Consider the following 17,269-nt stretch of genomic DNA (forward strand, 5'->3'; position numbering starts at 1 on the left):
TACAGTAAGTGTAACTTCTTACAGTTGTTTCAAGCCATGTCAAGTAGAAAACAAGCTGATGAAGTATGTAATATGGGCACACAAGCATGAAGTATTACTTATCCTCAACTACAAAGCATTTGTATCAAGGACAACTGCTGCAGAATGCACCTTGCAATTGGGTGGCTGTGCCACACTGCAAAGAATGTCAGGAGCTTTCCCTAGAAAGTGATCCTCTAAACAAAAACAATTCCCATGGGAATCACAGCCATGCTTCTATATTCTTAATATGGACTTTCAAATTCTGTTTCAAGACCTCTTCTTTAAGATGTCTCCCTCTTTTCCTCAAGGTAAAAAAAAAATTACATTTTGCTTAAATGTACATGTAATAGTAATTGAAACAATTAGTCTTCTGTATGGATAAACTAAAATATCTTTAGAGTATTTTCAAATTCTCCTACCAGAGAATAGTGCAACTTTCAAGTCACAGGAGAACAAAACCTGCCAAAATAACTGAACAAGAAAATATTCTAAAGAATTGAACTCAATCTGCAACAAAGGCTCCAAAGAACTTCAGTGCACTGCACTACAACAGCTCTTTGGTGCTACAGCCTCTCCTGTGAGTCTATGAGGAGTTGCACATTGTTTACTAAATCCAAACAGGCAGTACCAAGAGACCATTTGCCTCCCAATGAGATAACTCTTCCTGCTGGCATACCTCATCTGTAACCCAAAGAAGTCTACAATAACTTGCTGAAGGGTCATGACTTACAATCACAAAGTGAAACATGAAAAGTACTGCCACAGAATTAATGTTCTACTTCCCATCAGCATGACTTACACCCACAAATGCATATGGTACATGATTTAAGCCTTGCTAAGTAACTTCCAAATTCCAGGAGTACAAAGTCTGTTTCTTCTTCCACACAAGATATGTACCATGATGCTGAAGAACATTTGTTTCATTCGCTGTTCAAATTTGCAAACTTGGTGATTGTTGCGTTTGGTTTTTTTTTGTTTGGTTTTTTGTTTGTTTTTGGGTTTTTTTACATCCTACTGACTATGTAAGACATGACACTCAAGTGATACAGAACTTGGCAGAGTGAGCAAGGATGTTCCCTCTTCCTGCAAGCTAAGGTAAAACCAGAATAATCACAAGTGTTTCTACATGTACATGGAAGAAAATAGCAAACATTTCTTCAGGAAGGTCTCCACTGAAATCAAGTTTAGTACCTCTGCTCAGGGCACCCCAAAGACTCCCTTTGTAGAAGCCATCTGACTGCATTTAACCTATCTCACAGTGGCAACAATCTCTCTAGGAAGGTGTTGGATTCTCCAATGATGGACACATAAGATCCAGCTAGAGAGGGTGCTGGACCATCATGATCAGGCTATACTTTTGTCAAGAATGACTGGACCAGAGGATCCTTGAGGTCCCTTTCAACCAGGTATTCTGATTTTCTATTTACATCCTACAACCCTTGTAAGTCCACCACATCTTTAACATTTCTGTCCCTAGAATCCTAGCCACCAGCTTGCCATTATTAATAGATTTACCAAGACTTTACATTCTCATTATAAACACATTTTTCACTGCAGACTGCTTGAAGTGCATGAGACCAGAAATCCACACCAGTCTGGTACTGCTGCTGCACCTCCTGATCAGTAGGGTCAGCTGCAATACCATCTATTTCATTGGTGACAGCAATTACACTTGTTGAATTTTACTAGCAGTGGTTCCCTGACACAGATTAACCTATCTGCTCACCATATTTGATTCCTTTTCAAGGTATATGAGTTTAACACGGAGCATGCAGATCTACTAGGAAGTAGATGTGCATGCTGTGGAATAGGAATAGGTAAAACTGTAAGGATTAAGTTTTAAAACTATTCTTCACAACTAGCTTTCCTCTACCCAGCACCTCATGAATACAAATGTACTTTAGATACTTTCAGTAATGATTAATAAACTGTTAATGTTCTGACTCAATGTAGTTCTTTCCTTGGCACACTTCAGTATTAAAAAGGGTAACACATTTGGACTGGAAAACTATTAAAACCAATCACAGTGAACTTCTAAAGCATTTTGTACAAACTGATGAAAGAATTCTGTTGTTCATGCCTGCCTCGATCTTGTACTGGCCTTGGCACCTACAACTCCTGTTCAGCAATCACTGAAACCACTCAAACATGCAAGAGTATCAGTAGAAAAATATTGTGTTAACAACTGCACAAGTTATCAAATCTAAGCACCTCATTACAGTACAAGATACTCCCTCAAAAAACTATAAATGCCACCATTTAAATACATAGAATATATATATATATATACACATACAGAGACATGTGAAGAAGAAAAGGATACAGACCTAACAAATAATAGAATGCAGAGTTTTTTAAAAAAAGTCCACCACTTTCTGAGGTGTTCTTTTCAGGAAAAATACATTAACTGCATTTCATGAATATTCAAGTGATATTTAGTTGAATATATAGAGTTGTGCACCTACCCAGCACATTGTTAGCTAAAGTGTCAGATGAGTTTATTAGACTAAAAAATTACTGTTCTGGAAATAATTTCATAAATCACATATCTGTTGTCATTTTTAGAAAGTTGAACAATCACTTCTATTTTAATATGTCCCCTCCAGCTCACAAAAGAAAATTTAGTGGTTCTGCTATACAGATTCTTTTCCTAGTTAATGTTACAGGGCAGCAGGTAGCAATATCATAATTGCCAATATTTTTCAAATACTGATCTTGCCAATTTCTCTCATTTAGCTGTGTGAAAGTATTTCAGAATTTGACCATGAATTTGGAAATTATTTTCAACTAGGTTAAAATTCTTAAAGGATTAATTTTTTAAATTGTTTTCTATTTTCTTTGTTGTTCTTTGGCATTCCTGTAAATAATATTAAGCAAGTTCCCCAGTGCAGATACTAAAAATCTCAGTTTTTACCAATACTATCCCTAAACTCCACTGACACTATTTCAAAATTAGGATCTTGCCAACTACTAAGAAACCTTAATTTACAGGTGCATCTACAGAGTTGGAAAAATAATTTATAAATAAACAGCAAAAGCACAAAGTATAACACTGATTAAACTCCTCCATTAATATGGCCACACACAATGAGACTTGCTATATAAATCTCTCCATACTAATTTTCTAAAAGCTTGCTGTGTCCTGTAAAAGTTAATTAAGAATCCAAAACTGAAGCAAAAAAATCAGTCATTTTCCACCACCAAAGGTAAGTACTTGCACCCCACCTGCTACCACTGTAGAATGGCAAACATGCTGATGTTTAAGGGAAACATCTTTCAAGCTACCTCATTAGAGATAATGAGAGGTAAAAAGGCTTCTTTTATTAAAGGATAATGTTTGGCTCTGGGTTTAAATCTGTGCTCACTTGTGACATCTGCTAGAAGCTTAAAAGCCAGCACTACCCTACCATAAGAGCAATAATATTTGTTCTCTTAACTCAGTCTAAGCTCCCAATTGATCCACCAGAGAAAGAAAAAAGATACCCTTTTCTAACAGGTAACCTTATTTTGAAGATGGGTGTCAAAATTCACAAGGGAGTCACTCAACTATCATAAGCATCCATCTCTTCACACAGAAAAGTGTCAGAAGATTTACAGCAGGTTTTTTAATTACTCATTTTCTGCAATGTTTATATTTACTTATGAGAAGACTGCCTAAAGAGCTACAGTAGACAGCCTGCTACTATGAAAACAGGCAAACGTTTGACCTCTGCTCCTCATTTATTTTCCCACAAAATATTTTGTGACCTGATCTAAATTAGTGTCACCAACTACACTCCATCCATTTCCCATTCTGGCTTAGATATTACTTATTTAAAAGAAATGAACTTGTTACCATTTCAGAACTTGGCATTCGCTGAGCTGAAGAGCAAAACAGAGTAGATAGAAGCAAAAGAAAAGGACCTTCTGGAGGAGACATTTCTTTCCCTAACAGATTAATCACCATAATAAGGTCTGAAGTTGACTATTTTAACTTTATCATACTGGTAAAAGAAACTTCTAAAGCTGTGATTCCCTCAGGCTTCTTTAGTGAAGAAAAATGGGAAATACTTTAATTACTAGAAAGATGGCTGTTGCCTAGTCTAGTGCAGACACCAGTGCCTGTGTATTTCAACATTACCTCTGCAATCTGCATAGCAATTTCTATCTGCAAAACAATCAATTTTCTCAGCTTCCACATGAACAAAGAACAGCAAAACTGTGCTCTAACACACAAAACACATTCTATGAACAATTATAAATGTTTGAACTATGTAGCTCAAGAAGAACTTACAGAAAAGCAGAAGCTTTCTGCACCCATTAGCAGAATGGGAGAGGATAAGATCAGCTGTAGCATGAGGATAAGGTACATGCCTACCATGTGAATACTGCAAAAGCTTTTGTGATAAACCATCTTTGAACTACCTTAATTGGAGACTTTTAGGTTTTTTGTGTTAGTCCCATCATCTGACTACAACACAAGTACACACTGTGAAGTGCTGGATTCAGTCCTGAAGGCACCATGGAACAAAAACAAAGTGTCATGAAAGATTATTAGCAAAGCTACAGATGAGACAGAGAATAGCTCCATATGGATGGAGCCATCAAATATGACTACATACACTCATGAATCAAGTTTCTAAATATTTGGTACTTTTTTAAAGGAATATACTCCAAAGAAAATGTGTTTCACAGGCAGTCCTGCTTCAAAAGCCTGTTGGACAATAATGTATTTTGAGTGTCAGTGACAGCCACGTAACTTTGCCTAAAACTGATCTTGGAAACAGGGTAGAAAAAGCCTAAAAATGAAAACTCACATTTTACTCTGCCAGTGGGTATCTTTTGGTTTTTGAGAAAACTCAGAGTAACTACAGAAGTACAACAATTCATTTTCAAAGTACATCAGTACCAACTGCAATCCATAGCAATTCCACATACTAAAAAAATTATGTATAATGCAATCTTTGCTTTATAGAGTTTCTATTTCAAAGAAGATGCTAAACAGGAAGAAAATACTATCAAGACTTTACTTCAAAATCAGGTGATATGACCAGTGATTATCTAAGAGAAAAAAAATTATCTTACATTGCTCCAAAAGCATTTAAGATTCTATGCTTTTTTTGCTACTGTCTTAATAATTTATCAACACTCATCATAATTCACACCTCCAAGTTTTACAAAAAGCATAGAATTTTCTACAGTAGATGAGTCAAGGGTTTTGTTGATAAAACAGAGAAGGCAAATTCAGCAACAATCAAAAAATCTAACCTACTTGCATCTCAAAACCATGGAAAATATTAAATAACCATTCTGCACTCTCATACCTTGCTGCATAATCACTGCATTTCTGAGTTGCAGACAAGTATTTTCTTTCCTCCTCTGTGAAATAAAAACAGCTTTCTCGCCCTTGAATGATTATTCCTAAACTTCAATTAATCCTTATTTATTACTGGGATTATTTCATAAGCCATAATAAAAAGCATAGAGATAAGCACACACACTGAGTAAGCATTTCCAGAACATTTTTACACATATCTTTGTTTTAACAGATTTCTTGTTTGCCTAAGCAGATTTTCAGCAGAAAAATGATAGTTTTTTTTTTTTCAGTATTTTAGTTCTGTTGATGGGACCTCTGAAAATGCAGTAGGTATTATACAAATGCTCCCAGAATCTCAATTTTTCTAGTCTATAGGTAATTTCAGTACATTTCTTTCTTTTATTACTTATTACTGTCCTCTGTTAGCACCCAGTATCTCTGAAACTCAAGTTCTGAGTGCAACAAAGCACATCTCTGATTTAAATCAATATTCACCTAGAAATCATCAATTCTGCTGTGAGTTAATTGTCATTAGTGTATTTGCATTAAGCATACAACTGTGGCATTTGACAGCTCAAAGAAATTTTCTATTAATTTCTGGAAGAAAGCATTTTAAGCTCATGGATGCTCATGAAATATAACTGTTCACTTTCACTTACTTAAGCTTTCAACTCAATACTCTGAATTCCTAAAGAATATTTTTACAAATCTGCATGCTCCATTAAAGCAACAAAACAAATCATCTGAAAAGTCATGGTTAAAAGTATTGCAAAAATTACCAAAGTATTGAGATTTTAACAGGATCTTAACACCAGGTAGATGGATCAAATACAGAAAAATTTTACCTATATATGACTTAATTCTTCTTTTTCAGATTATCAATTTGTAAACTGTTTTCCTCTTATAACAGGGTGCAATACTTTACAACTACAATTCAGCCACATATGCCTGTTCTCAAAATCTCTATGATGTTTAATGTTTCACTCCTCTAGGTCACTGCTCAACTAGATAAACTGATTCTGCTTCTTAGAACAATTCAAAGATGATAAAGTTACTTAGAAGAAAACAAAATGGACAGTAAATGAGTAAGAAGGGCTACAAGAGTTAGTCTAGAACAAACACCTTTAGCTTTGACCCATGGGGCACAGGAGAACGGCCGTCTTCAGGTGGAATGAACAACTCCCACTTCCCATATTCCAACTTCTTATATGGATGAGAAGATGGATTCCAGCCATCTGCAATATAAGAAATAATACTAAGTGGTCATCTTAAAATGCATCCAATTAAAATTCAAAGATGTAACTCTGAGTTCCATCTTTCTCAGAATAAACTTTAGTGAGAGTAGACACAAATACTTTTATGCCTGATATTGCACACACATTCAAAAGGGGTAAAATTAAATGCCACAGTTTTAAGTCTTCAGGAATATTCCTTTGTCATTAAAAAAAAATTAACTGAAGCAAGCTGAACTCCCATAATTCAAGATTATTTATCCTCCTTGGATTTACTCAGCACTGGAGATGTGCAAGGATGGTTACTGTGACCTGTCCAACTGAACAGACACCTGCCAAGGATGTCTGGAGTGGTTGGAAGCACATTCAAGGTCAACTCCTCTGAATGAAGATATTACTTCTGAACTTACATACTACAGCATTTGATTAATTTCTAGGCTAGAAGGAAGTAAAAAGAGAAGTTTGAAATTTCCTTTTTTCTTTTTGCCTTGAAATGTCTATTTCACATAGTTCAAGGCAACAGACTCAAGCTAAATAGGAGCCAGTGAACACAGAAAACTGAATTACAACATGTTAAAGCAACACGTTAATCTTCCTTCATGCTCATCTATTTGCATGCCATGCCCTCTTGTAATTAAAGAAAAAAAAAAAGAAACAACAAAAAAACCCACAACAACAAACCAAAACTCATATACCATTGAAAGAAAAATAAGCAGCCTTATAAGAATATAAACTCAGACTTGTAGGAACAACATTGCTACTAAATATGTCATGTTGAAAGCACTGAAATAAAAAACTGGACAGTTAAACTGAAACAGGATAATCACTTTTATCACTATGGAAATCACAGGAGGGGAGGTAGAGAAATTAGGAAGTTATATCCATCAGCATATGTATTTTCCTAAACATCAGTAATGATAAATACTATCTGCTCTGCAACAAAAGGATAATTTTCCCTAGCAATGTATGGATGTGCTGCATTTCAGAGAAAGACCAGACTGTTTTCAAAGTTGCTGGTTTCATTTGCACAGCTGTTTAAACCCAAGAACTGCCAATCTTTAAAGAACACTGAAAGACATAAATTAAACAAGGCCACACAATGTGACAAAAATAACTATGCCTGACAAATATTCTGGTACCTACCCCTTTTACAGTAGAGAGTAAAACAGAAATGCAATTAATTCAGTATTCTATTTAGATTATAGTTTTATCATGTTTAAAGTATTTGCATAGTGGAGCCAAATTACACATATTAGTAGAGGGAAGGTATTTACTAAAATATTGCTTAACAGCAGAACAACTTATATATTAGTAAGATTTAAATGGTTCCTCCCCCTTGGCTGAAGTTTCAATCAACAAAAAGAAATAAACAAATACTACTAATATCTATTAGGACCAACATCAAACAAACAACACCTTGGCAATTAAGCCATACTCCTTAATAAAATGTCTATGCTGCAAACTATAGTGTTTATACAGTAAAATATAGATTTTTTTTTTTTTCAGAGCATGCTAAAAAATACGTAGAAAACAGCACTTTAAAAAAGATGGGGTTTTTTAAAACTAAAAGTAGCTAGACTGTCTCAAAAATTCCAGGCAAAAATGAGAAAACAGAAGAAAGATGAAAAATGCAGTAAAAATATTAAGAAGTTGCAAGAAATTTGCTTTAAAAACTGCTTAGGATTTATGATAGTCAAGACCCATCTTGGGGGACTTACTCTAAATTCTTTCTGTCTTCTCTTCCTCCTAGATATCCCACCATCTTCATGGCTTCTCATGAAACTCTTTCCAATGGAGCTACATCTCTTGATGCAACACAAACTGAACCACATATGCCAGGTGATGAATATTGAGCAAAATTAAAAGTTAAAGCAAAAAATTCTAAGGCCCAGTCTTCATAAAACTCACCCAGGGGAACCTGCATGGAGTTTATCATGTTCACCAAAATCACTGCATTCTTACAATATTAGAATAAGATTCTCATGACCTCTACTAAAACCACATCTCTTCCCTCCTTCAGAGAGGGAATGGTTACATCTCTCTACCTATTTAAATATTTCTGCTCTCCACAGACAGATTTGATAATTCCACCAAAATTGCCTGAACTTTCCCGTTCACCTGCCAGCAATGCCAGATGCTCTAGTTAATCCCTCCTGTTCCCAGCCACAGCCCATGACTGTAAGCCTGTGGCTCATGATTTAAAAATAAATGCAAAGCAATACCCATCTGCCCCAGATGGTCCTACTTAAACCCACTGTTTACTAATTACCCCTGAAGAGGAGCTAACTCAGAAAGATTATAACAGAAAGCATTGCTTTGTATTAATGCCAGAGGCATAAAGAACATAGAACACCCTGAAAACTGAATATTCCTTTCAAAGAGAGAGTAGCTCATGCTTCTCTCAGTTTTACTGCTTGGTTTTTCTGATTTTTCAGCAAAACACAGCCCAAAATGCCTGAAGGAAGAAAAGACAAAAACAAACTCAACTAACTAACAAGTGATTAGTAGACTATTATGAAGATGAAAAACAAAAAATCAAAAGAAATACCTTAGTTTGAGAACAGAGACTTCAAAGATTCTGCCAACAACTACAAACAGGAAAAGGCTGAAGAGATTACCAGAAGTTCAAATAATCAGCTTGAAGATGTACTGGGGAAAAGGACACCATCACAGAATACCCCCAAATCATACACAAAGGCAAAAGCTTCTGTACAAAAGTTCAAGCCTCAGCTATCACTTAATCCAACACAGAAGACATCTTTGATAGCTTTATACTTTGTTTTGTCTCATCTCTGTGACTGGATCTTCCAATCCCAGCCAATTATTAAAACATTACATCCTACCTCAGCAACAGGAGGCACAAGGGAAGTTCTTGCTCAAAACTACACCCTTAGCATGCCAAAGAACAACGAACTGAGCTTAATGTATTGTAGAACAGAATTCACAGCTATAAAGATTTGGGTTCTACTATTTGTGACAAAAACTCAATTTAAATGCATATTTCCATCTAAATGACAATTTGAGTGACTTCTTGTTCGATCTCCTGAATTTTCTTTCACATTGACAAGGACATAGCCATACACCTCTGAGGCTCATGCCTGAACATGGAGTTTCACACAAGAAATTAATATTTCTCACAAAGGAAAAGAGTTGTTCTTGCATATTAACCAAATAATGGACTTTGTCCAATATAAGAACTTAGCTTTTTTTTCCAAAAGTGAAAAAACTTTATAAACTAAGGCTGAATTCTCAAGTGAAATCAAATCTCTTACAGCAATTTTATTTCCACACACTTTCTGATCAACTAAGGACACCTAAAGAGAATAGAGTTCAGGAAACACGCAGCATCCTTGAAGAAAGTCTATCAGACAAATAGCAGTTCAGACAAGGGAAAGAGCATCAAAATCCCAGTAACCCAACAAGACACCTGTATTCCACTTGATTAGAATATGAAATCGGAACTTAACTAGAGAAATTCTCCAAAGACACTATTCTGTTCTACACAGTGGCAATTAGGTCTTCTTCTCCCCATTTCAATAATTTTTAAAGCAGATTACATTAATGATCCTGCTCTTGAGCTGTTGGAAATTGGGCAAACAGCTCAAACACTGATATAAAAACAAGTGTCATTAGTTCTTAGATAGGATGTTTCTCTGTATATTAATGCCACCTTATATTAGTCCACTGCTTTCACTCATCTGCAGCCATAGAAATATAACACTGACTTTATTCATCAAATATAGGTATTTTTATATAAAAAATCTTGAAAGGAAGCAGTAAGAAATTCAGCATGATATCATGACAGTACCTAGAATCCATTTCAGTAAAAATCTGGAATACAAAAACCCCAAAACATTCTGACAAAGTTTTTAGTCAGCTCTCAGAAACCCAAATTATGAAGTACAGTGCCTTAAGGTATTATTTTTTTCACTCTGAAGGGATCCTGTCAAAGTTAAATAATAGACAAATATCCTCCCAGAACCAAATATCCTACCCTCCCTCCAACCAGAGCAGAAGCCTTCCTCACTAGTGCAAGGAACATGAAGCAGAAACCAAACCAAAGAGACATTCCAGCAACATTTTAGATTAATGTTAGCTGGGAAGGAGGGGAGGGAAGACAAATAAAAGAACAGAAACTACAAATATAACAATGTATTATAGCAAATGCTGACTTCCAAATTAATATATGCATACTTACTCTCAAGTGTTTTAAAACCAGTAGCTTTCTTTTTAAAATTAAGGAATTGTTTACAGATAACCCACTGAGCCTCTGCATCACCATGTGAATGCTCCAATTCCCAAATAAGTTCCGTGGGTTGCTCTCAAAATTCACAGTTCAGTGACTTATTTTGAAATAGTCATTTTTAAAGCAGAAATAAATTGTCAGTAGTCACTGGCTTCCTCAGCAATAGAGCACACAAATGAAATATTCAGGGTTATTACTGAGAGCTTTTGAAGGAGCTATAATGTTGATAGAGCCTCTACTGTTGGAAATTCAGCTGACTAATAGCCTCATACACTTGATTTACTGAGATGCTGAAAGTACTAATTGACAAATCTTAATGGTTTTGGATGCTCATTTCTAATACAAAGCTTTGTACTAGAACACCAACAGATACAATACTTTTTCTCTCCAATTATGGAGTTTCCAGAGCTTTTTTTGTTTCTTTAAATCTCTGAATTCATATTCTTCATTCTCCAATCCACTTACAGATTTGTGTGCTGTTACTAGTTCCTAGCTTTTTTTTTTTTTTACCCAAAATGCATAGTGATAAAATTGGAGCTATCCCATTCATTACAAGTTTCTCAGAATAAGGTATAAAAATCCCATAATTTGGGCAAAAATACCTTAATAGCAAAGATTTTTCTGTCTGTTATAAGGCATAAAAGTCATTCAGAAAAAAACTTTGCATGTATAGTACTGAGGCCTCACATGTATTTAATTACAGAAGTAAATTATTCATGTTTATCTTACACATAATTGATAACAAAGGTATCAACTATAAGCTTAATTATAAATTTGGAAAAAAAAGTTCAAGGTCTCTGTACACAACTTATACTTGCCTTTTTAATTTTTACTAGTTTTTGATCGTCAAAAAACTTAAGATTAAATACCAGAGACTAATACTCTGTGTCTTTACATCAAACATTAAAATATTCTCAGATAATACCATATTATTAAGGAAAACACTGGTATTCATGGCCAAAACAAAAAGCATGAAATGACAGTTTTTTGTATTATATACTACAATATTTCAGTTTAAAACCTGAAGAGCTTCTGTCATCTAAGTTCAATGTTTCTTTGTCTAAGATTTCCAACTTCCCCTGATGTGGTTACACTATGGTTCTTTTTATAAAAAAGTTTTAATAAAAAAAATCTTATTAAAAGCAATCCCAATATCCAATTTAAACACAATATAATCATAAATTTAGTCTGAGACTTTAACCTGCTTGAAAACTTAAAGAAAGGTTAAAGGGATTCAGTTTTAATTAAACATATCTGTAGCAATCTGACTCTAAATCTTAGGGTTTTGCAATCCAATTTCTCATGAGAATATTATTCAAGATCATATGAATTGAATGACAATCTTCCATGCCTTCCAAATACACTATTGTCCCCTTAGGGGATGAATTCTTTACTATGACTGAATGACATATAGGAGAAATACAGTTTTTCCACATCACAATGAATTTCTTTTAATTTATTTTCTCTTCATATTGCTGTATTCATTAGTGTCTAGATACAACTACTCTAAGACATTAGTCCTAAATTTCTGCTTCATATGATGTATTAGGTCAAATATTTTAAATGAAGTAGAGTTTAGAAAACTATTCTAGTGTTTAGCCACCCTGTTCTGGTATGCATATATTTCCCCCTGCAACCTGATAAGCCAATTTACAAGTTATAACATGTTTTCAAAATATTAAACATAGTATTAAAAGTCTGGTTTTAATATCACCATCTCTTAAAATACATATTTAAAACAAGTGCACTCTAGCCTTTAGCTGAGTTGAGACGTTTAACCTGCACCCATCCCATGAAAACCTTAAGCAATGGATGGGGTTGCAGCAAGTAGAGACAAGGAGAAGAATTTTCTGCATGTTTAGACATATAAAAGTGACCTATGAAAATAACCTGATCTAGCTGCCCTGCAGTCTACACTGATATCTGAGATCACTATTATCAAGCAGTAGGTGAACTATACACGACTCATTACTCAGTGTCAGAGGACACATCCGATTGCAATATAAAAATGCAAGAACTATGCTAACCTATTTATCAATGTCTACTCCAATAAAATGACAAGCAGCACTTCAAGAAAAGCTACTTTATCATTCACTATGTTAGTCATATCCAACAGGATCATGGCTGAAAACAGGGTTGCATTAACTCTTCTGTTCAACTTCTGCATCAAAACCAGGATTTTTTCTTTTTTAAGTAAAAACCTGCCTAAAATAGAGATTGTCCTTTTGATGGTTTCCTCAGACAGGAGTAGAGAATGGCCAACATTTAGCTTTGTGTTTGAGCAGAAGCAGTTAACTGTTTCAAAGGACTTTTTTTATCATATTGCTTCTTTGCAATATAAATACACTGAACACTCCCTAGATCAGTATTTTGGCAATATCAAAGTCAGATAAATAAAACTGCACGCGTCTGAAACACAATTAAATGAACAAAATAATTTCACAGATAAAGTCCCGTTCAGTAAAAACCAGCAATGCAAGACCTAGTACTTTGGCAGACCCAACTGAAGAGAGAGTAGAGGTGAAAGGGAAAAACAGAACAAAGCTCTCTGAAACCCTAAACAAAAAGGAGAGCAAGGAATTGTATGGCAGGATTGAAGAACAATGATGAATGTCACTTTCATCTAAAAATTTTACAATTTACATTAAAGTGTACCTAGCCTTCAAATAAAAAACAAATTTATATTTTCCTTTCAAATTCAAAGGGAATAGTCTTCTTGGTTCTCAGAGCAAGCAAAGCAATTCTTCCATGTAACACTGCCACCTTAAATTCTGCTAATGTCTTTCTTTTTCTGCCCTCACAAAAAAAGAGTAGCTACTCTATCAGTAATATTTAGTTTGATTTTAGGCTACCATTTTCCAGCAGAACTTGTGTCTAAATTCTCAGGATGGGTGAGAATTCTCAAGGGCCTTAGTCCTTAGACAACACTGTTGCTTTATCAGTATAAGAAGATGAAGCAAATTATTTCCTTATTATTTTTGCATCCCTGCATATAGGTTTATAACAGTCTAGTTATAAAGCTTTAAAAAGAACTTCATGAAGTTTAGATACAACCTCGAGTTGCAGTGTGATCCAGTGTGACATGAGTCATTGCCTTTGGGGTATTAAAAAATGCCTAACACTGACCATGCAACAGAAACACATCTTCATAAAATAAGAGGAAAATATTACCATTTAAGCCATAGCATACATATTTTACTATCAGAAATTCATAATTGTGACAAAACAGTCTTTAAAAGAAGAGAATATTGATGTAAAACATTGTGCAGGGGAGAAGAAATTTTCCTAAGAATACTTACTGAAGTCACCTGCAAGAAACACTGCTTCTGCTCCTGGTGCCCACTCTTTGCAGTATATTCCACCATCCGCAAGTTGATTAACTCCAAAGGTTTTGTAACTTTTGGTAAATTTATCAAGGCCGCCTTCACTTTCCTCAATGTTCTTCAAGTGGTTATAAAACAGAGAATACCTTGCAATGAAAACAGAGAACATGTTTCAGAAACATTAGCAAGTGTTTCTCTTACATTAACTAGTGTAAAAACCTAAAAAAAAATTAAATGAAACACACTAACACAGGATTCACTGCTTTCTACTGGAATAGAAAGAAAAAAAAAATCAAATACAAACCATGCAATTTTTTCCATGGTTGTTACACAGTCTAAAATTGCAATCTTTGTGTTTGTCAGTGCTTTCTCTACTTTAAAGGAACATTTTGCACTTTCAGACTAAAACTACAATTCCTGATTGGCAGTCAAGAAATCCCACTATTACTACACAACAGGAGAACTTCACACTCTGAACAGCCTAGCACTTTTCCTTCCATCTTATTAATATCAGACACAACCCTCCTAGGGAGAGCTGGATAGGCCTGCCACATCTCTCACAGCCAGTTTTAATAGACAAGACAATCTCAGGCCATTGAAAAGTTTGCAGTACAGCATGTCAGCATGGACAAACCCATCTGCTCCTTGCAGAAAGGGGCTCATTAGGTAACCTCTTTACAGAGATATCAGCAAGACTTTGCAGTCAGTCCCTGACACCGCAAAGATTTGGAAAAAATTACAGCTTCATAAAAGTAATTATTTGGACCATACCCTACTTACACCAATAGGAACTGAAATGCCCTAAAACTCTAGCATAAACCTTTGACTGTAACAGCTTAAGATTTTTTTTGACACATTTTGCTATGTTTTCTCCACTACCTGGAATTGATGGTAACATCAGGGGAACCAATATAAGCAAGATAGTCAACTTTGACCACTAAATTATGAGCTTTTTTGTGCAAGAGCACAGCTAAAAGCTTCAGTTGAGCATCTAATTAATGCTACCTGTACAATTTTTTTGGTTTGTTTTCAGTAAGACACTCTTGAAGTAAATCAGAAATGTGTTTGTTTTTTCATAAATGGTCAAGTCTTCTGAAGTGTATAAAAACCTGTAAGAACCCCAGCAAAACCAAACTTATCAGCCTTATTACACTTTCTACATTTTGCAATAGGAAATAGAAACACTAAATCAGCACTATGGAATAGCACCTTGTTGCTTAAAGAAAAAGAAGTCTGTTTGCAATGTCAGGACTTAGAACTCTGTGATTCATTGCAATGTTTTGACTTTTTTAGCCCTTAATTATTTTAAAGTAGAATAATAAAATGTCTAATTACTAGTTAAGGTAAACAGCACTACCTGTATTAATATGGAGTACTATGACTACTATTACAGTTAACTTCCCAGTGAGTTTTTATTATTTTATTATTAAGACTGATGGTCATCTTAAAAGGGAGAAAGATTTGAAAATGCCTCCAGGATGCACTGTAGCAAATACACTCATAACTATTTTTGCCCATCCACCTGCATTATTCCTTTAAAATCTGCTCATGGGTATAATCCTCAGAAGTGCATTACCAACTACTACTGCTCTGATAATCAATTTCATTTATGTTCTTGAGGGAAAATATTTTGTCAGATTTCCAACTATAAGTGTATCATATATATATATATATATACAAACTCAGTTGATTGACTTACATTTTAAACAGCTGCAATGACAAAGATTTATATAAGGCTTAAATACAGAAATAGAGCAAGTCACAAATACCCTCAGAATTTCAATATCTATCATCTGGTAAATTCAAATGATTCTATTTTTGAAGGGTTCTCCTCAGGGAAAAAATAAAACAACCACTACAGCTTTGAAATGTAAGTCATTCTTTAATATAGTGTATGATACAAGAAGTATAGTTATATACATATAGATATATATTTTGTCTATGCACATATATTTAATTGGTTAAGGAAAAAATATAACAAGAAGTCTATTTGGAGTGTTATCTGCAAATCTATGTTTCTCTGCCATACATAAGCTGTTTAAAAATTGCTGCCTGTCCCATGTATTGCTTCCACCTTGTTCCACTGTGGCTGAAGCAGGATCTGTTTTACTATGGGTAGCTGCTGTAACTTCAGAGAAGATGTAACTGAAGCAATGAGCTTGACACACATAAAATAGAAGAGGGAGTTTTGAAATACATAATCTAACCAAAATTATTCTTCTTCCCCCTTTTGCCACAAATACATTGTTACAGCTTTAAGAATGTGGTATTTCAGAAAGTAAAAGGAGAAGTGAGCTTAATTTTTAAACAAAATTCAGTCACAAACCTTTGAAAGCTGCAGAAGAAGGAAATTAATCCTTTATACCAGAGAAGAACATCAGGCCATAAAGAAGGACTGAAATTTCAGCACAGAAAAGAAAAAAGGCTACAATTCACTTCACATCAGCTAGAGGTGCAATACATGCCAGTGGCCTACTCCTCTTCCTCAACATGACCCCTTCCTAGGAATCAAACCCATTCACCTCATGCAGAAGAAATAAGCATCTAGCAAATTCAGGATTTGTATGTGGGATGGATAAAAATGGACTTTCAGAAAGCACTTATGTGATTCTGTGCCTTTGGGAAAAAAATCAGTAATACAGACATTGTAAACTCTCGATTTTTGTTATAAATGCACTAAGAACACCCACTGCTTCAATTTTTGCCTTTCAGTAAATTCAGAGTTTAAGCAAACCATGACACAAAGAAACTATGGCAGTTAATATATGAAATTATCATGAGTATCACTGTAAAAAAAAAGACTATTCTTTGCTCAATTTGCAAAGAGTGGTGAGCAAGATTACATGCTCAATAAATTATTTTTGGGAGGAGAGGCAGGGGAGGCAAGAAAGGGAACATATTAGAAGAATTGTTGAGCAAGGATGTATAACATTTTTACAATGGCTTTTTATACAGGATAGACTTGGAACAAGCAACACAGCATCATGTACATTGAGTAAGAATGCTCCTTCTATTTGTTCAGAAGCATGCTGTTTTTAATAGACTAAGTTAATTCAGTTATAATTGCTGCATCACATTGCAGACAGATTTTTTGCAACAACTAGTGTTCTCTGTAATTGATTTAAAATTATAATCTAGAAAGAATTTATTC

General features: G+C 34.7%; 1 protein-coding gene across 5 annotated transcripts in view; it reads right to left on the reverse strand.

The window, feature by feature from the left end:
* The window catches only part of GBE1 (1,4-alpha-glucan branching enzyme 1), a 138,544-nt gene that overhangs the window by 91,658 nt on the left and 29,617 nt on the right, over positions 1 to 17,269 (reverse strand). For all 5 annotated transcript variants that reach the window (XM_031505937.3, XM_085557296.1, XM_085557102.1 and 2 more), the window contains exons 2-3: positions 14,095 to 14,264; positions 6,440 to 6,552 (exon numbers count right to left, since the gene is read on the reverse strand). In XM_031505937.3, the coding sequence (XP_031361797.2) occupies positions 6,440 to 6,552; positions 14,095 to 14,264 (283 nt within the window). The remainder of the gene's footprint in view (positions 1 to 6,439; positions 6,553 to 14,094; positions 14,265 to 17,269) is intronic.

This window comes from Lonchura striata, chromosome 1 (assembly GCF_050655825.1).
Source record: "Lonchura striata isolate lonStrDom1 chromosome 1, ASM5065582v1, whole genome shotgun sequence".
In the NCBI taxonomy this organism is placed as follows: domain Eukaryota; kingdom Metazoa; phylum Chordata; class Aves; order Passeriformes; family Estrildidae; genus Lonchura; species Lonchura striata.